Consider the following 24618-nt stretch of genomic DNA (forward strand, 5'->3'; position numbering starts at 1 on the left):
CTCCATATTACTGGGAGTCAAATCAAGAGCTTCACACAGATAAAACATTTAAACAGAAACTGTAAATGAAGAGAAATCAGACAGAATAAATTAAAGGAGCAAGAACAGAAATGTGGAAATACAATTTTGAATGAGTTTACAATTTGACAGATCTGATTTAGAGAAATAAAAGAGTTTGATCAAGGATTAACAGTAAAGGTTTAATTTAATGTAATAAAATACTCCTAGTCATTCAAAGCATAAAGCCAAAAATAAAACTGATACAAAAAAGAAATCAAGTCAAAAATACATCAACTGTACAAGAAATAAACACATGTAAAGATCATTGTCTATCATGAAAGCTTCTTCTGTCTCCTGGTTTTATTCAGCAGGTGAAAGCTGGACTGATTCTGAAGTCATTTCTCACAGATGTGAAGATCTGCTGCTGCTCTCATGAATCTTCTGCTGTGTGTTCATGTCTCTAATAAAAAACTCTGCATGTAATAACCTAGAACACTGTCTAAGACTTGATGGTTGCTCTGTCAATTCTGCGTCATCAGTTAGGAACCTAGGTGTGCTATTTGATCGCAATCTTTCCTTAGAAAGCCACGTTTCTAGCATTTGTAAAACTGCATTTTTCCATCTCAAAAATATATCTAAATTACGGCCTATGCTCTCAATGTCAAATGCAGAAATGTTAATCCATGCATTTATGACCTCAAGGTTAGATTATTGTAATGCTTTATTGGGTGGTTGTTCTGCACGCTTGGTAAACAAACTACAGCTAGTCCAAAATGCAGCAGCAAGAGTTCTTACTAGAACCAGGAAGTATGACCATATTAGCCCGGTCCTGTCCACACTGCACTGGCTCCCTATCAAACATCGTATAGATTTTAAAATATTGCTTATTACTTATAAAGCCCTGAATGGTTTAGCACCTCAGTATTTGAATGAGCTCCTTTTACATTATAATCCTCTACGTCCGCTACGTTCTCAAAACTCAGGCAATTTGATAATACCTAGAATATCAAAATCAACTGCAGGCGGCAGATCCTTTTCCTATTTGGCGCCTAAACTCTGGTATAACCTACATAACATTGTTCAGGAGGCAGACACACTCTTGCAGTTTGCAGCATCATTCCAAAGATCAGCATCATTTCTCTAAAGTGCAGTCTCCAGAAGAGTCCAATCCCAGCAGAAGAGTGACGCTGCTTCAGATCGTCTGTGTTCTGGCTCTTAACAAGTGTTTTCATGGCACAAGGAGAAAATATCTTAAGAGTAAGTTTCCTCTTATCGGGGAAGATGCTGATGCTTTTATTCTGCACCAAAATAAATCTAAAACAGACACTAGGAGAAATGTGTAGAAGAAGAAGCAGAAGAATTAACATTAAATTTGTTGCAACAATAAAAAATGTTGTTGTGATAAGAACTAATCAACTAGCTAGAATTTAACATGAAATATAAATAGGCTAATAACCCTGGGAAATCAAGGCTGTCAACTGGAGGGAGAAAAATATTGCTTATTATCACTGTGTGGGGAATCATCTGTTGACAAACAGTGGAAATTCTAACATTAAAAAGGAAAAATGACGAAACAAGATCCAAACCACATCAGGTATAATACTTAGTGGATCATATAAAAGGGGTCACATAATGGTGCTAAAAGAAACATATGTCTTGGCAGTAGCAGGTTCCTGTACTTGCTTTGCAGCAGCAATAATCTACAACAACATCAATAACAGAGGCAGCAATACAGCAGCAGCGTGACAGATACATTTCAACATGACCAATTACATTAACACTGCCATATCCATTACTATGCTACAATCTTTTGAGAGATGTCATGAAATAAATTATTTAAAATATACAGACAAATGTTAAAATGATGATTCAAAAATAATTGTATTTAATCTCTTAATTTTATTCCTGTTCCTTGTTTTATTCAATTAACTCTCAGGAATCTTCTGCTGTGTGTTCATGTCGCTCTCTAAATCTTCTCATTCTCACTTTCTCATCTTCTTGTTTCTTTCCTAAAAGCATAATCATGATCATCATCACAATAATCACAATCTTAATTTTGCATGTTAAATCTATAATGATGATGATAAATGTCTCTCACCTGACGTGTGTATCATGTAGATGTGAAAAGCTCCTAACAGACCGAACAGAACCATCAGCTGAAGACACCAGACCAGAACAAACACCACAGACACTACATATACTGAACAACACAAACACATCAATCAATCAGTGTTGAGCAGTTGATTATCTATTTATTCACAGAAATGATCTCACCAGGACAGGGTTTGAGTCTAATGGTCTTCTGTGTGTGACTGACGTGGTTCTTCACGCTGCAGCTGATGTCTCCATCAGTTCTCTCATCCAGATCAATGCTGCTGTTTCCATCCATCAGTGGACCTCCATTCAGAGTCCAGCTGTAGAGGAGCTGATCCCCCTCAGAGGAGCAGGACACCCTCATCACCCCACTGGAGGAGCAGATGATTGACACATTTACTGAGCCAATAGGAGCTGGAGGGAGGGGTACATGACAGTCACATGACAAACACGGGAGAATCTTGATCTTCCACACTACTCAAACTATTACTGGAGTCTGTAGTGTGTTTACTGTGTGCTACAGGAATAAAAACCTTCCCAGAGATTCAACTGATTCATCTGCATGAGGGTGAGATCTTTGGAGAACATGAGACTGGAATGAGTTAATATCTATTAAAATTACAAATGAAAAGTTTTTACTTGATCAAACTAATCAAATCAAAAACACTTGATCCAGCTAATAAAGGTCTTCAGGATTATTAGAAACTTCCAAGCGGGTGTGATTTGGAGCTAGTTGGAGCTAAACTCTGCAGACCTGTGGCCCTCTAGGAATTGAGTTTGAGACCACTGGTTTAGATTCAGAGGTGGGTAGTAACGAGTTACATTTACTTCGTTACATTTACTTGAGTAATTTTTCGGGGTAACGAATACTTTTCGGAGTATATTTAAAGATGGGTACTTTATACTCTTACTTGAGTACATTTTTTGGGAAAAATCTGTACTTTTACTTCGTTACTGTGGGCGACGCCCCTCTCGTTACTTTATCTTAATGCAATAAATGCTTCAGTTTATTCCAAACGCGCCGTCTACTTTTCTCTGGACAATGAGCGATGCCCATTCGCGAATGATTCATTCTTTTGAGTCAACTCTGTTCAAAGGCTTGATCAAACCAATTGGCAAACGAGTGAATTGGTTCATGAATCAGTTTGATTGAGTCGTTCAGTTCCATGCTGCACGCGCTGAGCTCTGAAGCGGTTCACTCAGAGTTGTAACGTTTAAGAATATTAGCAGCGTTGAAAACGGGGCTATGGAACTGCACTGAATTGAAATCAAATCTGCAAAGGCTATTATTTGCTTGCGATGGAGATCCTTATTAGATGAACGCGTGTGCTGTCTACTGTTTAACAGGTAATAACTTGGGCTACATTCGATTACAGTACACGATACCACTGTGACATTAGTTTGTTGTACGTGTGTGGCTTATAACAGGTTGAATGCAGCTTCCAAAAGACAAAGAATAGCCGATTAAGATTTTATTAATTTTAATACAATCACACCAGTGCGAGTACGTTCAGCAAGTCATATCATCAGCTGCTAAATTCAGATCTGTGATCGCTTGCTGGCGCTGAGCCAGAGACAGACGCGTTTTTACAGCGCTGCGCATTAACCAATCACACACGGTTCTGTTGAGCTTTTGAATGCAATGGCCAATCAGAGGTGTTCCGATGAGTCATCGCTGAAATCCCGGTGCTTCCTTCACTCGCTCACTGAATGGAGACCTCTTTCTGGCGAATTCTCTCGTCAGAAACAACAAAGTGCAGATGTGTGTACGAATCTATAATTAAGATATTGATTTCACAGTGTTAACAGTTTCAGTGATTTTAATGGTAGTTTCTGAGAGTGAATGAAATCTAGACTGTCAGTGAAAATTATGTTTAATAATGTAAATGTTATTTGCTCTCTTTCTGAACAATGAAAGATTAGTAGCAATATTTATATCACATTAACTTTCAATGTTAAATTCACATTTAAAATAAAGTCAGTCGTATTAAAAATATGTTATGGCATGATACCTATATTTGTTACTTAAATAAACAGACAGGGTTTTATAATAAATTACATAAATTGGATTAAAGGCTGATGAAATATATACATTTATACACACACACATACATTACATACATTTTTTGTCTATATATCTATATAAAAAAAGTCTCCGTATATATGACCCAAAGTAACTAGTAACTAACTACTTGAGTAGATTTTTTATCCGATACTCTTTTACTCTTACTCAAGTAACTATTCAAGACTAGTACTTTTACTTTTACTTGAGTAAATATTTCTAGAATTACTTTTACTTTTACTTGAGTAAAGTTTTTGGGTACTCTACCCACCTCTGTTTAGATTCTACTTGTCCAATTGCTACAATTTTGATTACTTAAATGGTGAGTCATCTCATTTATCACTAGTAAAATATGGAGTGCCACAAGGATCCGTTCTAGGTCCCCTTCTATTTTCAATATACATGTTGCCCCTTGGTAGTATTATTAGAAAATACGGCATTAGCTTCCACTGTTATGCTGATGATACTCAGCTATATATCTCATTGAGACCGGATTAAACTTCTCAATTATCTAAGCTAACAGAGTGTGTTAAAAATGTTAAAGTTTGGATGACCAATAATTTTCTCTTATTAAATTCGGATAAGACAGAGATATTAATTATTGGACCAAAAAACACTACACAGAATCTTGTAGATTACAATCTGCAACTAGACGGATGTACTGTTACTTCCTCTACAGTCAGAAATCTGGGTGTTTTATTAGACAGCAACTTGTCTTTTGAAAATCATATTTCCAATGTCACAAAAACTGCATTCTTCCAATCTTAAAAACATTGCCAAGCTACGAAACATGTTATCTGTTTCTGATGCAGAAAAGCTAGTTCATGCATTCATGACCTCTAGACTGGACTATTGTAATGCACTTCTAGGTGGTTGTCCTGCTTCGTCAATAAACAAGCTACAGGTAGTCCAAAATTCAGCAGCTAGAGTCCTTACAAGAGGACATATTACCCAAATTTTACAGTTTCTGCACTCGCTAACTATTGAGTTCCGTATCAGTTACAAATTATCATTACTTACCTATAAGGCTCTAAATGGTTTAGCTCCTGCATACCTAACTAGCCTTCTACCACGTTACAACCCAGCACGCTCCCTAATGTCACAAAACGCTGGACTTTTGGTAGTTTCTAGGATAGCAAAGTCCACTAAAGGAGGTAGAGCTTTCTCACATTTGGCTCCCAAACTCTGGAATAGCCTTCCTGATAATGTTCAGGGTTCAGACACACTCTCTCTCTTTAAATCTAGATTAAAACGCATCTCTTTCACCAAGCATTCGAATAATGCATCTCTTAATTTGTGAATGCAGTTGTATCTGATCAAATGCACATTCTTATTCTTTGGCTTGGGTTAAACTAATTCGTTTTACTTTGTTGGAACAGCAGCTATGCTAATGATGTCTCTATTTGTTTCTTTGTTTTGCCATGGGTAGGATTTACACAAGCTCCAGTCTGAATCCAGAACACCTGAGAAGAGATGATGCTGACCCTCAGAGAACTAACAGATATTGCTACAAGTGTGACTGCATCATATAATAATTGCTGTTAATAATGTTCATCATCTGGCTGACTACTACTTGTATTAATTTTTTCAAAAAAATCCTGTCATACGCGCTCAAACTGACAGTCACCAATTATAAGCAACTACTAAATATTGTAGAAACGTAATTTTCTGTAAAGTTGCTTTGTAACAGTTTGTATTGTAAAAAGTGCTATACAAATATACTTGAATTGAATTAATTGAATTGAATGAGTCTGATGAGAGAGTTTCTGTACCTTCAACAATCACTTGAAGATCTCTAGATGTTTCTGTTCCGTCAGAGTGGGAGAGTGTTAATGTGTAATTCCCAGAATCTGATCTGATCACACGATTTATTATCAGAGTCCCATTAATGACTGTCAATTCAGTTCTGTTATTATTAAGATCACATTCCTTTATCCTGCCTTGTTTTACTCTACAAACTGGATCATCTTGAGTGTTGTATATCTTCTTACGTATCTTCAGGTCATATTCCATAGCGTTCAGCACCATCGGCAGATGGAGTTTGTCTCCCAGAGCTGTGTAACAGGGATCTGTTTGATTAAAACTGCAGAACCGAACTGGACCTGAAGAACAAAACACCCAACACACACACACACACACACACACACACACACACACACACAGTGAGATCCACATTCAGTAAAATTAAAATAACAATTCATTAATTCCATTATTCTATTTCAATATTTAAATTATGACATATTTTTACATCAAAGTAGGCTTATTTTTTTTATTCATTAACCAACATAATTTATTGAATCATGATTATTATTACTGTTTATTAAGTATTATTGTCCAGTAAATAATATTTTATATACAAAAAATAATAGAAACAATAGAAATAATAATTTTATTAAGTTATTAAGAAGTGGTGTGTGTGTTAGTGCTGGCTATCTTTTTTTCATGCAGACTACGAGGCTTGTGTCCCACTACAATTAGCTGCATCTCAGCTCAATTCAATTCAGCACATTTGAAGGCCAATTGCGTTACCTCAGCGTGATAAATGCTGTCCCAATTCGAAGGCTAAAAACGATAAAAATAAATAGATAGATAGATAGATAGATAGATAGATAGATAGATAGATAGATAGATAGATAGATAGATAGATAGATAGATAGATAAAGCAAATCAAATGTTGGGCTGATATCTTACAAAGATGATATATAGTTTATACTCATTATTATGTACATAAATAGACCATGGTAAACATATTTAGATTACTTTGAACCCTGTTTTGTTTTTAGGCAGTTGAATATAACTTTTAAAACTGTCCAGTGCAAATGCCACTGCTGCTCATCATGCAGTTGTCTCAGTTGCAACAAGAACAGTCCTCTGTAGGCTAGACCATCCCTTTTAACAATGCTAGGTCCAGCCTTTGTGGCCTTCAAAGGATGCAGCCTTTAAATTGTGACAGCTTTTGAGTTTTTTGATTTCTTCTTCTTCTTCTTCTTCTTCTTATTATTATTATTATTATTAATTTAAATCATGATATTAGATATTTTGGTAGCCACATTATTCATGGTTGATATCTAATTCACAGAAATGATCTCACCAGGACAGGGTTTGAGTCTAATGGTCTTCTGTGCGTGACTGACGTGGTTCTTCACGCTGCAGATGATGTCTCCATCAGTTTCCTCATTTAGCTGAATGGTGGTGTTTCCATTCATTGGTCCTTGTTCTAGTATTTCTCCATTCAGAGTCCAGTTGTAGAGGAGCTGATCCCCGTCAGATGAGCAGAACACTGACCTATGATTGGAGGAGCAGTTGATTGTCACTTCCACTGAGCCAATAGGAGCTGGAGGGAGAGTCACATCAGTCACATGACACAGATTAATTTGCATGAGAGTGAGGTCTTTTGAGAACATGTGATTGGAATGAGTCTCATAAGAGAGTTTCTGTACCTTCAATATTAATAAGTAGATGCTTTTTAAATGTTCTTGAGCCATCCGAGTGATAGAACTCTAATCTGTAATTTCCTGAATCTGCTCTGATCACACGGTTTATTATCAGAGTCCCATTATCAAAGATGAACTCAGATCTGTTTCTTATGGATTCATGTTTTTTCTCTTCTTTGTTCTTTATTCTAAAAACTTCCAGTTCTCTGCTATCCATTAACATCTTATACAAATGCAGCTCTTGATCTCGAGCGTCCCGCACCAGCAGTAGATTGAGTTTGTCTCCCACAGCTGCGTAACAGGAATCTGATTGATTAAAACTGCAAAAACGATCTGGACCTGAATGACAAAACACAAAACACTATTCAGGCAGTAGCCCATTTGGCTATTAATTTATAACTGGCCATTCACAACTTTACAAACCATCACAAAAATATCAGAAAAAAAATCAATGCTTAGATTAAATTTTATTTAGTAAATCTTCTAAAATGACCACTAAATTTTACAAAAGTAGATTATTAATGGTCATACCATAAAAACCACAAAGTAGAAATAAAAACAACATATTAATAAAACATCAACTATATTGTTATAACTAACAAATATATTTCACTCTACAATCAATGTTTACATTTAAACACACTTAAAAAAGTTGAATAAATCAATAGGCTCCTATGTAGCCTATAGCCTAACCGTTTTCTTCAACCGGTTTATTGAACCGAACTGTCCAAAAGAACTGGTTAGTAGTTCTTATAATACACTTTATGCCAAGATGATTTATGACTTTGACCTTTGACCTTTTGACAGGTTGAACTTCCGGTAACCTTATTATGGATGGGCGGAACTTTCCGACTTCAAGGGTTAACCTATGACCTTTGCAAGCATCGATCATGCGTTTTTGACAGAAAGTTTTACCCTATTGACCTAATTAGTTCTAAATCATGGTTTTGACGGCTAGTTTAAACGGAAGATGAAAGACTCCTCACGCATCGATCATGCGGTTTTGACAGAAAGTTTTACCCTATTGACCTGTTAGTTCTAAATTAAAACGGTATATGAAAGACTCCCCACGCATCGATCATGCGGTTTTGACAGAAGTTGTTTGAAGTTTGTGTCAGTTAGCTTGTTTGAAGTTTGTGTTAGTTAGGTTGTTTGAAGTTTGTGTCAGTTAGGTTGTTTGAAGTTTGTGTCAGTTAGTTTGTTTGAAGTTTGTGTTAGTTAGGTTGTTTGAAGTTTGTGTCAGTTAGGTTGTTTGAAGTTTTTTGTCAGTTAGTTTGTTTGAACTTTATCATATATTTGACATTCAGTTATTTCACATTTATATATATATATAAACATTCTATAATTTATATAATCTATAAAACAATTAAAGGTTGAAAACATATTTTAATTATTTCACATTTATATAATTCATATAATCTAAAACACATTTTAATTATTTCACATTTATATATATAAAACATTATATAATTTATATAATCTAAAACACATTTTAGTTATTTCACATTCATATATAAAACATTTTATAATTTATATAATCTAAAACACATTTTAGTTATTTCACTTTCATATATAAAACATTCTATAATTTATATAATCTAAAGCGATTTAACTAAGGTTGAAAAAACATTCTGTTCTTTTAAAAAAGGTTATAAATGAAACTGTATAAAAAATATACTGAAACCGACTGTTTCAGATAAAACAAGATCCATTTTTCTTTTAGAGAGCAGAAAGGAGGTGTTTTCAGAGAGCTGAAGGTCCCTGTGTTTGCACGCCACAGTGCACACTCGTCGGAATTGACTACAAAATCATAATATCTTCAAAGCCATTTTTTTATTAAAACTAACGTATCTCACGCGGGAGTACCATGTTTTTGACAGTTTTCTGACCGGTGCATCTATGAATTACGGTGGGCGAGCGGCTAGCATCTCTTGTACCCCTCTCTCTCTCCCTCTCTCTCCCTCTAATGCCTGTGTACACACATTCGTCTCCAAGTCTTATTTTCTTCTTTTAATGAATATAAACACATTATACACTCACAAACAATATAAAACAAAACATTTACATTAGTTTTGTTCATCACTAAAAGTATACATTTTACCAGGATCGGGGAAAAAATATATAATTGAACAGAATGAAGAATATGGTCTATTGAGGAACCCGGACGTGTCGTTGACACAATTCAGTTAAATTCATTTCACATTATTTGTTGCAAGACATTTTCTATATTATATTTAAAACCTTTTATATCCATCTTTATATCATATCTTTTTCAAAAAGCTGTTTAATTATTTATTTTAACCGTACACCTACAGTACCACCATACAATAAAATGCTGCATGCACGTACACTTTTAAGCGATCTGAATTATGACTAGCCTATAAATTTCATCATAAGCCACACGTACCTTGTTATATCACTATAATATCCACGGCGCTATACAAATTTGTATTCTGATAAACCATATAAACAAGCGAACATACGCGTGAACATATCAAGTTAAAAAGAGACTTATCTCTATTTTAAACAATATTAAATTATATATGACGGCATGTTACTAAACCGGAACATACATTTTAAACAAGTATTCATCGTTTTTATAAAACACATCGCAGTAACAGACATGTTACTAAACCAAAACAAATAATTTTATCATACATTTTTATTTAATCATGTATTCAATCAATACTTATACAACATATACTAACACATTTTAAACATATTTTAAACAAAAACTAATCATAAACGCAGCCTTCTCAAAATTACAGACATGTACAATCATGCTGATCACATATTATGGGATATTCAGACTTTTAGCCACTAATACGTTTTAGGATAATGAAAAACACCAACGTCTGAGGGGTGTCAAAATATCTCCAGTCCCCAAAACCCACTCAGACTCCAGGGGTTAAAGAATATGAAAATAAATAATTATATAATGACATCAGGCTACTAAAGCAATTCATTAAACAAAAAAAGGTATTCAACATTTAAGTTAATCAAACTTATAAAACACACCGTACTCTTCTTTTTTTTTAAAAGATAACTTATTTTAAATGTGATAGCATAGTATATATACAATAAACATTTCTGATGATACATATAAAAATTTATCCCTTACATTTTTTGACCGGTGAGAGATGTCCAAACATGAATGAAATATCCCCAAAATAAAATAATACGACTTAAAAAATAAAATAAAAATGATTAAATCATAAACAGAATCTCACAGGTCCTCGTAGTGAAATGTATGTGAGACCTGAGGGGCTGCTTCACACACACCCCGCGCAGGCGAGGGTGGAGTTTCAGACCGCATGATCTAAGTCAATGGTGTACATTATTTCAAAGCTAACATTAATGTAATGTTTTTTAATAATCAGTACCCCCAGTACATCTGATGTCCGTTGATTCTTAATTCATGATATGTATTACCTAAAATATTTTATATTTTTATATAATATTATATAATAAAAAATTATTTATATCATATTATATCATATCATGTATATGATTATATTATATTAAATGCGTCATGCATTAATCACTTTAGATTCTTTAAAGTTCTTATTTTTAGCACCATCTTCAAAGTTTTCGTACCATCTCTCTCCCTCACACCCACACATACACACACACTCTCTCTCTCCCTCTCTCTCTCTCTCCCTCTCTCTCTCACACACAATATGAAACATGATGCCAAAGTCTTTCTGTATGTTTTAAAAATAAATAAAAAATATTGATTTAGCTTTAAATCTATACTGAGGAGCTCGTTTGTTTGTCACAGTATAGACTGTGAAGTTTAGATGAAGTTGTTATGGTTCAGGAAAGACCCACACGTCCTAGAGATGTAATTTATGTGTGTTGCTACGGTCGTAAACCTTTCACATATCCACGGTACTTTCAGACACAGAGCAGGAAAGACATTTGCAGGCCCTCTGCTTAGCCGTCCCAAAATACCTCCATTTAAAAGCAAAAATATTAAAATGACCGCCTGTACATCTAACAGGCTGTAGTTCTATTTTATATATTTTATAAAACCATAATATTTAACCCGACAGTATCCCCCCATCCCAACGTGTGTTTTCCATCAGTTGTTTGCCCTTCAGCCTTATTACGTAGTGCTTTTCATTTAGCCTACTGTAAGATCCCTTTACACTAGTGTAATGAAAGTTAACTTTTCTTAAAGTTTATAGTTGTATTTTACTGTATCCCCATCCTTCTATCCTGTAGATTGTATGCGTACTGTAAAATAACAAATATACATCTTGCTTAAAGTCACTAAAATAATTACACATACAATTTGAAACGTGTTTAAACACATTGTGTGTCACTAAAGCAAGGTACACCGTCTATCGTCTTATTTTTTTTTAAATAACCGATGACCGTCATCGTCTCTTCATATAATTTATGCACCCGAGTGCTATTCTCACACGAGTAGAAAACTCTTTCTCTTTGGATGTGTTTGGCAGAAACATAATTTCTACATCAGAAATTTTTTTAAATGTACGCTAAACTTTTCTCATTCGACAGAAATACTATTTTCAAATTATTTACCCGGCCTATAACACTCGGTGTAAATGTTCTTACCTAGAACAGAAAACATACACTTTTGACTGTTTTTGTAGATGCCAACAGATCATGTCAAGGGTGTTTCACATCTAAGAATCACAATGTTTTGTAAATCACATTTTTCTTACACCTCGAGATTTAGCCGTATCAAGATTTCGGAGGTCCGTTCACAATTTGTTTGCCGGATCCTACGTTTTTATGCGATCTTTGTGCGGCGTCATCGTAATAGGAATAAATGAAAATCAAGAAATTAAGTTACAGTTTTTCTCTTCGAGATATTTCTTTTAACTCAACTTTGTGTCTGTCCAAAAGTGTGACCGCATGAAGCATCGAAGCAAAAATGAAGTCTAGCTGTTTTACACTTAAAACTATTACAACCTAAACAAATCAAACGGTACACTCGTTTAAGTTTGAGCGGGTTAAAGTTTCCACACTCTTGTGAGATACATTTTATCCATAACCTTTTGTGTATTCGAGCGACCAAACCACTAAGAAAGAAAACTAACGTTTACAACGCATATACAATTCAGAATACAATTGTTAAAGTATTTATTTTTTGTTAACTGTTGATTTGTAAATGATATTTTTATTACTCCGTTAGATTTAGTCATCATGTTCGGATAGCCGATGACGCAAATCACATTTTGTTTTAAGAATCCTGTAAGTCCATGCCAACTCTCGCGCGGGGTGAGCGCATTCTATTCATTTAAGAAAAATGACTAAACATTTGACCTAACGTTTTTTTTTTTTTTTTGACAAAACACAACACAATCAGTTCCTACGGCCATCTTCTTCAAATAAAAGTAAAAAAAAGTTATTCAAATAAAGCAACATCTCTAGTGTACGTGTGTATGTGCTAAACATCTTTGCTTCTCCACTTCTCCAGATTTGTTAGATGGGCTACCCTTGTAATACAAACACATTTGAGAACTACGACGTTCTCACTTTTGTAACGGTTAGAGAAAAATGCCGTACACACTTTTGCATTTCATAATTCAGTGATTTTAGCAGTAATGATCACATAAGACAAAAATTGTCAACGTGTGACTCGTAAACATGTATCATTTTATTTATTTATTTTTTACCAGAGATAGTCGACCGATCTGTTGACACGTTGTTTTGCCGTTTTCTCTGACTGCGGTCAAACATACACTGCCTGTTCATAGGACTTTTACGGCATAACAATATCGCCCCTACATCTAGAGCTCTTGTTCATATAGCCGATGACCACATTCACATTGTTTCAGCATTTGCCGCTTGACATTAAAGAGTAGGCCTATGCGTACTCCCCTTCGGTCGTAAGCATTATCATACCGTGCGCTGAGATTTTTCTGCTTTGGCCACTTTTGACGGATTTGCTAGAGGGACTATGTCGCCTCGTTGTAACGTGATTACCTTTAAGATCCATAAGATTGCACTACATTCACCTGAAAAGGTTATAGATATAGTCTTTTATACAGGAAATGTGTATCAGAATAACAATTACCTAATAGTGAAATCCACTCTTCTAAACTATTGTGAAAACTTTTAATGTTGATCCGGCCCACCAGCCGTGTATCTTTTTCATTGTTTTTTAGATAAAGACTATTCTCAGAGTTTGGTCAAACAGACAAAACGTGAACAAAATAGAGTACAAGATGATTAAACGATTGTCAGGAGAGTGTTTAAACTGAGATTGTGATGCACTTTAGAGCTTTTTCTGGTCTACCTGTGTCACAAAGACAAAGAATAGCCACTACCTCGACTTTTAAAATGAGCCTTACCATCTTCTGTTATGACTGTTACACTTAATACAAACCCATCTACTACACTAAAGTTAGACATTAAAAGTCATGGATGTCATGGATGCGGTATTTTCATCGTATGCATCTCTAAACAGTACTTCAATAAATAAACCGCTGTTGATAAGTCGTTCATTTAAGTGAGAGGCGGGATGATTTTGACCGTTTTAGTCATTCGTCGTGCTTAAGGTCTGATCCGGGAAACCGCACTACGTCTGGAACTGCGCTGTCACGTCTAAATAACCCGCTCTTCTTTAAGAAATCCGCGAGGCGTGCGGTTCCTGACATCTATTAATTCACTTCATTTTTTTCACCACCACAAATATTTTGTTTAGCATACGTATTAGTTTTAGTCAGTTACATAGGCGTCACGCATGAAGTTTATAGTTATTTTAAATAATTATGATAGGGTTACAGGTTTAGGTTAGTGGGGTGCCTGTAAGCGGTGACAACTTCGAGCATCGGAGACGACGGTGTTACTCAAACAGCCCATATCTTTATCTTTTAACAAAAACTGTCGTATTACGCGTTACTAAGACAAAATCTGTAACAGCGTTCATTAATATGTTGAAATGAAAATAAACATACAAAACTTTATAATGACCGTGAGTTCAATATAGCCTAACACCGCATTGACAAATGTTTGTTCTAACGCTTTCGCCCCCAAAAATTGCGAGATTTCTTAACGGACGCTAGAGCGAACTGTAAACCACACACTTTCTCATCGCATTACGCTAAGAAACTGCACATGGTTAAAGCTATTACGCCATAAACTGTCTAAAGTTGTTAATGTACAAGCACAGTAAACTATTTCTACAAAAAATATCATTGCACTACTGTTTTTGCATATAATACATCGTTCAACAATACTTTTGCACACTCATTCGACTTTATTTATTACCGCCGTTCTCACGTTCCTGCTGTTCATAATGTATATAGAATCCTTCATTGCTCGGTTAATCATGTACATACGATCCCTACATTGCATTCATATTTATATTCTGTATATACTCTGATCAATATCGTATATAGCAACTGCACTTTATATTCTGTATAGCTTTACTTACTCTGCACTTTTATGTATATAAAACACTATATTCTTGCACATTGTTTTCTAGTTTTGGCCCTCAACCTCTTTGTTCATACGTCGCGATATCTCTGTGAATCTGCTCGATTTCATAAAATATCTTTTACGTCATATCATTATACTATCCTAGTTTATATCAGATACAAGTTTGTTTCTTCATATTTCTCGCAAGTCAAACCCCTAACCACGGCCCTTCACCCTCCTCCGCTTTTTGAGCGCAACACCCATAACCTATTTTTTGGTAGAATGTACAAAGGATCCACCGCTACTTCCTTGTGACTACGGCTAGTCTTTATACCCTGTGAGCGGCTGACCTCATAAACTCTGCAGTTATCGCAGGTTTTCTTATGATCCGCGAACAAGGGTTTTTACAGCGCGGTCGACGTAGCTACTGCAACATCTTTTTAATCAAAACATTATCTACATGGACTGAGAGAATCGGCTTTGTCTGAAACTGATGCACTCTCTCATTTTTCATCTGGATCGTCGTGGATTTTAAAAAACACTGGATCGTCGTGGATTTAAAAACGCTCGGTTTACGTCTTGGAACATATTCTGAAAAGGATGTCCGCCACTACCAGCACTGCTGCGGATGAGCGAGTGGAGTGCGGCTGTGCCGAGGGAAAGATGTGTCCTGTAAAAGCCAACATAGACTCTATATTTAAACAATGTTACAGAAAGCAAATGGTTGATCTGATGCGTAAAATCATAGACGATGCATCTGATCCGAATCATGATTGTACGACGGATTCCAAGCGCGTAACAAATCTCAAGAAAGAAATGGACGTTGTAAGAAGACTGAAAAATAATCCGTGGCCCGATTTGACGAGCTTGTATACGACCAGCAAGGCGCCGATTTGTGTAACGACCAGAAAAATTCTGTATGTGACGGCCGAATGTAGCGGTGAGATGTACATTAACGAGACTCTCTGTCTGTGTACGTGCATAACGGATTTGTGTGTGATGTTAGTCGCTAAACATTATGGTTTCGCAATACATGAAATTATTGAAACCGTCGTCGATTTCATAGTAGAACAAAACTTGAGGGCCTGCCGAGATTTTCTTTTCTGGCTAGATAACTTGTGATGTCATGTCATCCCTATTGTTTGTAATAACAATTTGATCACTTTCTTCATTACTTCATTGTAAATTCAACACTGTTTTGTTGAAATAAAAGTTTGAATCCTTTCACCGGATATTCTTTCTCAGAGTTCATTTTTTGGATTTTAATGATTTAGCACATTACAATGAGTATACTGTCGCGGATACTCTAACGGGGGTAGAATGGACGGGAGTAGATGTAAGAGAAATATGAAGAAACAAACTTGTATCTGATATAAACTAGGATAGTATAATGATATGACGTAAAAGATATTTTATGAAATCGAGCAGATTCACAGAGATATCGCGACGTATGAACAAAGAGGTTGAGGGCCAAAACTAGAAAACAATGTGCAAGAATATAGTGTTTTATATACATAAAAGTGCAGAGTAAGTAAAGCTATACAGAATATAAAGTGCAGTTGCTATATACGATATTGATCAGAGTATATACAGAATATAAATATGAATGCAATGTAGGGATCGTATGTACATGATGAACCGAGCAATGAAGGATTCTATATACATTATGAACAGCAGGAACGTGAGAACGGCGGTAATAAATAAAGTCGAATGAGTGTGCAAAAGTATTGTTGAACGATGTATTATATGCAAAAACAGTAGTGCAATGATATTTTTTGTAGAAATAGTTTACTGTGCTTGTACATTAACAACTTTAGACAGTTTATGGCGTAATAGCTTTAACCATGTGCAGTTTCTTAGCGTAATGCGATGAGAAAGTGTGTGGTTTACAGTTCGCTCTAGCGTCCGTTAAGAAATCTCGCAATTTTTGGGGGCGAAAGCGTTAGAACAAACATTTGTCAATGCGGTGTTAGGCTATATTGAACTCACGGTCATTATAAAGTTTTGTATGTTTATTTTCATTTCAACATATTAATGAACGCTGTTACAGATTTTGTCTTAGTAACGCGTAATACGACAGTTTTTGTTAAAAGATAAAGATATGGGCTGTTTGAGTAACACCGTCGTCTCCGATGCTCGAAGTTGTCACCGCTTACAGGCACCCCACTAACCTAAACCTGTAACCCTATCATAATTATTTAAAATAACTATAAACTTCATGCGTGACGCCTATGTAACTGACTAAAACTAATACGTATGCTAAACAAAATATTTGTGGTGGTGAAAAAAATGAAGTGAATTAATAGATGTCAGGAACCGCACGCCTCGCGGATTTCTTAAAGAAGAGCGGGTTATTTAGACGTGACAGCGCAGTTCCAGACGTAGTGCGGTTTCCCGGATCAGACCTTAAGCACGACGAATGACTAAAACGGTCAAAATCATCCCGCCTCTCACTTAAATGAACGACTTATCAACAGCGGTTTATTTATTGAAGTACTGTTTAGAGATGCATACGATGAAAATACCGCATCCATGACATCCATGACTTTTAATGTCTAACTTTAGTGTAGTAGATGGGTTTGTATTAAGTGTAACAGTCATAACAGAAGATGGTAAGGCTCATTTTAAAAGTCGAGGTAGTGGCTATTCTTTGTCTTTGTGACACAGGTAGACCAGAAAAAGCTCTAAAGTGCATCACAATCTCAGTTTAAACACTCTCTTGACAATCGTTTAATCATCTTGTACTCTATTTTGTTCACGTTTTGTCTGTTTGACCAAACTCTGAGAATAGTCTTTATCTAAAAAACAATGAAAAAGATACACGGCTGGTGGGCCGGATCAACATTAAAAGTTTTCACAATAGTTTAGAAGAGTGGATTTCACTATTAGGTAATTGTTATTCTGATACACATTTCCTGTATAAAAGACTATATCTATAACCTTTTCAGGTGAATGTAGTGCAATCTTATGGATCTTAAAGGTAATCACGTTACAACGAGGCGACATAGTCCCTCTAGCAAATCCGTCAAAAGTGGCCAAAGCAGAAAAATCTCAGCGCACGGTAGATGATAATGCTTACGACCGAAGGGGAGTACGCATAGGCCTACTCTTTAATGTCAAGCGGCAAATGCTGAAACAATGTGAATGTGGTCATCGGCTATATGAACAAGAGCTCTAGATGTAGGGGCGATATTGTTATGCCGTAAAAGTCCTATGAACAGGCAGTGTATGTTTGACCGCAGTCAGAGAAAACGGCAAAACAACGTGTCAACAGATCGGTCGACTATCTCTGGTAAAAAATAAATGAATAAAATGATACATGTTTACGAGTCACACGTTGACAATTTTTGTCTTATGTGATCATTACTGCTAAAATCACTGAATTATGAAATGCAAAAGTGTGTACGGCATTTTTCTCTAACCGTTACAAAAGTGAGAACGTCGTAGTTCTCAAATGTGTTTGTATTACAAGGGTAGCCCATCTAACAAATCTGGAGAAGTGGAGAAGCAAAGATGTTTAGCACATACACACGTACACTAGAGATGTTGCTTTATTTGAATAACTTTTTTTTACTTTTATTTGAAGAAGATGGCCGTAGGAACTGATTGTGTTGTGTTTTGTCAAAAAAAAAAAAAAAAGTTAGGTCAAATGTTTAGTCATTTTTCTTAAATGAATAGAATGCGCTCACCCCGCGCGAGAGTTGGCATGGACTTACAGGATTCTTAAAACAAAATGTGATTTGCGTCATCGGCTATCCGAACATGATGACTAAATCTAATGGAGTAATAAAAATATCATTTACAAATCAACAGTTAACAAAAAATAAATACTTTAACAATTGTATTCTGAATTGTATATGCGTTGTAAACGTTAGTTTTCTTTCTTAGTGGTTTGGTCGCTCGAATACACAAAAGGTTATGGATAAAATGTATCTCACAAGAGTGTGGAAACTTTAACCCGCTCAAACTTAAACGAGTGTACCGTTTGATTTGTTTAGGTTGTAATAGTTTTAAGTGTAAAACAGCTAGACTTCATTTTTGCTTCGATGCTTCATGCGGTCACACTTTTGGACAGACACAAAGTTGAGTTAAAAGAAATATCTCGAAGAGAAAAACTGTAACTTAATTTCTTGATTTTCATTTATTCCTATTACGATGACGCCGCACAAAGATCGCATAAAAACGTAGGATCCGGCAAACAAATTGTGAACGGACCTCCGAAATCTTGATACGGCTAAATCTCGAGGTGTAAGAAAAATGTGATTTACAAAACATTGTGATTCTTAGATGTGAAACACCCTTGACATGATCTGTTGGCATCTACAAAAACAGTCAAAAGTGTATGTTTTCTGTTCTAGGTAAGAACATTTACACCGAGTGTTATAGGCCGGGTAAATAATTTGAAAATAGTATTTCTGTCGAATGAGAAAAGTTTAGCGTACATTTAAAAAAAATTCTGATGTAGAAATTATGTTTCTGCCAAACACATCCAAAGAGAAAGAGTTTTCTACTCGTGTGAGAATAGCACTCGGGTGCATAAATTATATGAAGAGACGATGACGGTCATCGGTTATTTAAAAAAAAATAAGACGATAGACGGTGTGCCTTGCTTTAGTGACACACAATGTGTTTAAACACGTTTCAAATTGTATGTGTAATTATTTTAGTGACTTTAAGCAAGATGTATATTTGTTATTTTACAGTACGCATACAATCTACAGGATAGAAGGATGGGGATACAGTAAAATACAACTATAAACTTTAAGAAAAGTTAACTTTCATTACACTAGTGTAAAGGGATCTTACAGTAGGCTAAATGAAAAGCACTACGTAATAAGGCTGAAGGGCAAACAACTGATGGAAAACACACGTTGGGATGGGGGGATACTGTCGGGTTAAATATTATGGTTTTATAAAATATATAAAATAGAACTACAGCCTGTTAGATGTACAGGCGGTCATTTTAATATTTTTGCTTTTAAATGGAGGTATTTTGGGACGGCTAAGCAGAGGGCCTGCAAATGTCTTTCCTGCTCTGTGTCTGAAAGTACCGTGGATATGTGAAAGGTTTACGACCGTAGCAACACACATAAATTACATCTCTAGGACGCGTGGGTCTTTCCTGAACCATAACAACTTCATCTAAACTTCACAGTCTATACTGTGACAAACAAACGAGCTCCTCAGTATAGATTTAAAGCTAAATCAATATTTTTTATTTATTTTTAAAACATACAGAAAGACTTTGGCATCATGTTTCATATTGTGTGTGAGAGAGAGAGGGAGAGAGAGAGAGAGGGAGAGAGAGAGTGTGTGTGTATGTGTGGGTGTGAGGGAGAGAGATGGTACGAAAACTTTGAAGATGGTGCTAAAAATAAGAACTTTAAAGAATCTAAAGTGATTAATGCATGACGCATTTAATATAATATAATCATATACATGATATGATATAATATGATATAAATAATTTTTTATTATATAATATTATATAAAAATATAAAATATTTTAGGTAATACATATCATGAATTAAGAATCAACGGACATCAGATGTACTGGGGGTACTGATTATTAAAAAACATTACATTAATGTTAGCTTTGAAATAATGTACACCATTGACTTAGATCATGCGGTCTGAAACTCCACCCTCGCCTGCGCGGGGTGTGTGTGAAGCAGCCCCTCAGGTCTCACATACATTTCACTACGAGGACCTGTGAGATTCTGTTTATGATTTAATCATTTTTATTTTATTTTTTAAGTCGTATTATTTTATTTTGGGGATATTTCATTCATGTTTGGACATCTCTCACCGGTCAAAAAATGTAAGGGATAAATTTTTATATGTATCATCAGAAATGTTTATTGTATATATACTATGCTATCACATTTAAAATAAGTTATCTTTTAAAAAAAAAGAAGAGTACGGTGTGTTTTATAAGTTTGATTAACTTAAATGTTGAATACCTTTTTTTGTTTAATGAATTGCTTTAGTAGCCTGATGTCATTATATAATTATTTATTTTCATATTCTTTAACCCCTGGAGTCTGAGTGGGTTTTGGGGACTGGAGATATTTTGACACCCCTCAGACGTTGGTGTTTTTCATTATCCTAAAACGTATTAGTGGCTAAAAGTCTGAATATCCCATAATATGTGATCAGCATGATTGTACATGTCTGTAATTTTGAGAAGGCTGCGTTTATGATTAGTTTTTGTTTAAAATATGTTTAAAATGTGTTAGTATATGTTGTATAAGTATTGATTGAATACATGATTAAATAAAAATGTATGATAAAATTATTTGTTTTGGTTTAGTAACATGTCTGTTACTGCGATGTGTTTTATAAAAACGATGAATACTTGTTTAAAATGTATGTTCCGGTTTAGTAACATGCCGTCATATATAATTTAATATTGTTTAAAATAGAGATAAGTCTCTTTTTAACTTGATATGTCCACGCGTATGTTCGCTTGTTTATATGGTTTATCAGAATACAAATTTGTATAGCGCCGTGGATATTATAGTGATATAACAAGGTACGTGTGGCTTATGATGAAATTTATAGGCTAGTCATAATTCAGATCGCTTAAAAGTGTACGTGCATGCAGCATTTTATTGTATGGTGGTACTGTAGGTGTACGGTTAAAATAAATAATTAAACAGCTTTTTGAAAAAGATATGATATAAAGATGGATATAAAAGGTTTTAAATATAATATAGAAAATGTCTTGCAACAAATAATGTGAAATGAATTTAACTGAATTGTGTCAACGACACGTCCGGGTTCCTCAATAGACCATATTCTTCATTCTGTTCAATTATATATTTTTTCCCCGATCCTGGTAAAATGTATACTTTTAGTGATGAACAAAACTAATGTAAATGTTTTGTTTTATATTGTTTGTGAGTGTATAATGTGTTTATATTCATTAAAAGAAGAAAATAAGACTTGGAGACGAATGTGTGTACACAGGCATTAGAGGGAGAGAGAGGGAGAGAGAGAGGGGTACAAGAGATGCTAGCCGCTCGCCCACCGTAATTCATAGATGCACCGGTCAGAAAACTGTCAAAAACATGGTACTCCCGCGTGAGATACGTTAGTTTTAATAAAAAAATGGCTTTGAAGATATTATGATTTTGTAGTAAATTCCGACGAGTGTGCACTGTGGCGTGCAAACACAGGGACCTTCAGCTCTCTGAAAACACCTCCTTTCTGCTCTCTAAAAGAAAAATGGATCTTGTTTTATCTGAAACAGTCGGTTTCAGTATATTTTTTATACAGTTTCATTTATAACCTTTTTTAAAAGAACAGAATGTTTTTTCAACCTTAGTTAAATCGCTTTAGATTATATAAATTATAGAATGTTTTATATATGAAAGTGTAATAACTAAAATGTGTTTTAGATTATATAAATTATAAAATGTTTTATATATGAATGTGAAATAACTAAAATGTGTTTTAGATTATATAAATTATATAATGTTTTATATATATAAATGTGAAATAATTAAAATGTGTTTTAGATTATATGAATTATATAAATGTGAAATAATTAAAATATGTTTTCAACCTTTAATTGTTTTATAGATTATATAAATTATAGAATGTTTATATATATATATAAATGTGAAATAACTGAATGTCAAATATATGATAAAGTTCAAACAAACTAACTGACAAAAAACTTCAAACAACCTAACTGACACAAACTTCAAACAACCTAACTAACACAAACTTCAAACAAACTAACTGACACAAACTTCAAACAACCTAACTGACACAAACTTCAAACAACCTAACTAACACAAACTTCAAACAAGCTAACTGACACAAACTTCAAACAACTTCTGTCAAAACCGCATGATCGATGCGTGGGGAGTCTTTCATATACCGTTTTAATTTAGAACTAACAGGTCAATAGGGTAAAACTTTCTGTCAAAACCGCATGATCGATGCGTGAGGAGTCTTTCATCTTCCGTTTAAACTAGTCGTCAAAACCATGATTTAGAACTAATTAGGTCAATAGGGTAAAACTTTCTGTCAAAAACGCATGATCGATGCTTGCAAAGGTCATAGGTTAACCCTTGAAGTCGGAAAGTTCCGCCCATCCATCATAAGGTTACCGGAAGTTCAACCTGTCAAAAGGTCAAAGGTCAAAGTCATAAATCATCTTGGCATAAAGTGTATTATAAGAACTACTCTGGTTCACGGAAAATAACGGAACTTCCTATCACTACTGGTGACCAAAATCAATAAATATTTTTTTGTGGCACCAAACCCCCAGTTGCTCCCCGGGCACCAGTGCAAAAATTGCTGCCCGCTGCTCTGGGTGCACATGGATGGGTTAAATACAGAGTACAAATCCAGAGTATGGGACACTTGGCTGCATGTCACATCACTTTCATTTTAAAAGAAGCTGCTAAAGACACACCACTTCTGTAAACTGCTTATTTGATCTGCTGGTTTCATCTGGTCAGAGGAGAACTGCCCCCCGACTGAGCCTGGTTTCTCCCAAGGTTTGTTTTTTGGCCCCTTGCCACTGTCTCCTCTGTCAAATATATTTGGTTACTTAGTTAGATACAATTAATATCCAGTGATATCACCGACCTGATTTCACAGATACTATTTAAACTGGACTAAGCTGGATGATGAACTGCCTTTAAAGTGCTTTGAAACTATCTTTCTTGTTAAAAGCTCTATATAAATAAAGGACTTGCCTTAGGACATTGTGCCCATAGAGCATAGTATAGCTGGTGTGTAACTACATGTAAACAAAGTTGATTTTATTAAAAAAAAAAACACTGACTGCTTTACTGTGTGAAACACTTAAATGTTAACTGTTAGATATAGATATAGTTATAGATGTTACAGATGCTACATGCATACTAGACCATGTTTCTTGTGTGAAATTGAAATTACTGTAATACTGGAACTGTATAGCAATTACAAGCTGAATGTGCTTCTATGTTGAATTTGTTTCCCTTACAGCAGATGAGAACAATGAATCATTTGCCTGTTAATAAAGAGAGCCAGTTACTTCATTCCTGAATTTCCCATTTGAATGAATCGAATGAATAAATGAATAAATGAAAATCCTATTCATTAAGATACTTACTGCCACCTTCTGGCTGTTTTAGTTTTTAATTTAGAGTATAATTTCTATAAAAGAAACATTTTCATATTTCCATAATAATAATAATAATAAGAAGAATACATACTTGCATAAATACAATATTAAAGGGCCAATTCACCTAGTGTATCGTGACTCTCACATGTCATACATGAGCACAACTGTTTACTCATTTTAACTATAGTCCTATGACATTGATATCTGTAGATTCACAGAAATTATCTCACCAGGACAGGGTTTGAGTCTAATGGTCTTCTGTGTGTGACTGACATGGTTCTTCACGCTGCAGCTGATGTTTCCATCAGTTTCTTCATCCAGATCAATGCTGCTGTTTCCATCCATCAGTGGACCTCCATTCAGAGTCCAGCTGTAGAGGAGCTGATCCCCGTCAGAGGAGCAGAACACCCTCATCACCCCACTGGAGGAGCAGATGATTGACACATTCACTGAGCCAATAGGAGCTGGAGGGAGGGACGCATGACAGTCACATGACGAACACA

The 24618-nt window shown here is 35.1% G+C and overlaps 1 protein-coding gene across 31 annotated transcripts in view; it reads right to left on the reverse strand.

Moving 5' to 3' along the window:
• The window catches only part of LOC128027392 (uncharacterized), a 222583-nt gene that overhangs the window by 131797 nt on the left and 66168 nt on the right, over nucleotides 1–24618 (reverse strand). For 16 of the 31 annotated variants that reach the window (XM_052614967.1, XM_052614993.1, XM_052614990.1 and 13 more), the window contains 4 exons: nucleotides 7597–7929; nucleotides 7248–7490; nucleotides 5929–6258; nucleotides 2275–2508 (listed from right to left, as the gene is read on the reverse strand). In XM_052614967.1, coding sequence (XP_052470927.1) covers nucleotides 2275–2508; nucleotides 5929–6258; nucleotides 7248–7490; nucleotides 7597–7929 — 1140 coding nt within the window. Of the gene's footprint in view, nucleotides 1–2274; nucleotides 2509–5928; nucleotides 6259–7247; nucleotides 7491–7596; nucleotides 7930–24345; nucleotides 24580–24618 lie in introns of all 31 variants that reach the window. The other 15 variants (XM_052614965.1, XM_052614972.1, XM_052614968.1 and 12 more) reach the window with 4 other exon arrangements.

This window comes from Carassius gibelio, chromosome A14, assembly GCF_023724105.1.
Source record: "Carassius gibelio isolate Cgi1373 ecotype wild population from Czech Republic chromosome A14, carGib1.2-hapl.c, whole genome shotgun sequence".
Taxonomy (NCBI): Eukaryota; Metazoa; Chordata; class Actinopteri; order Cypriniformes; family Cyprinidae; genus Carassius; species Carassius gibelio.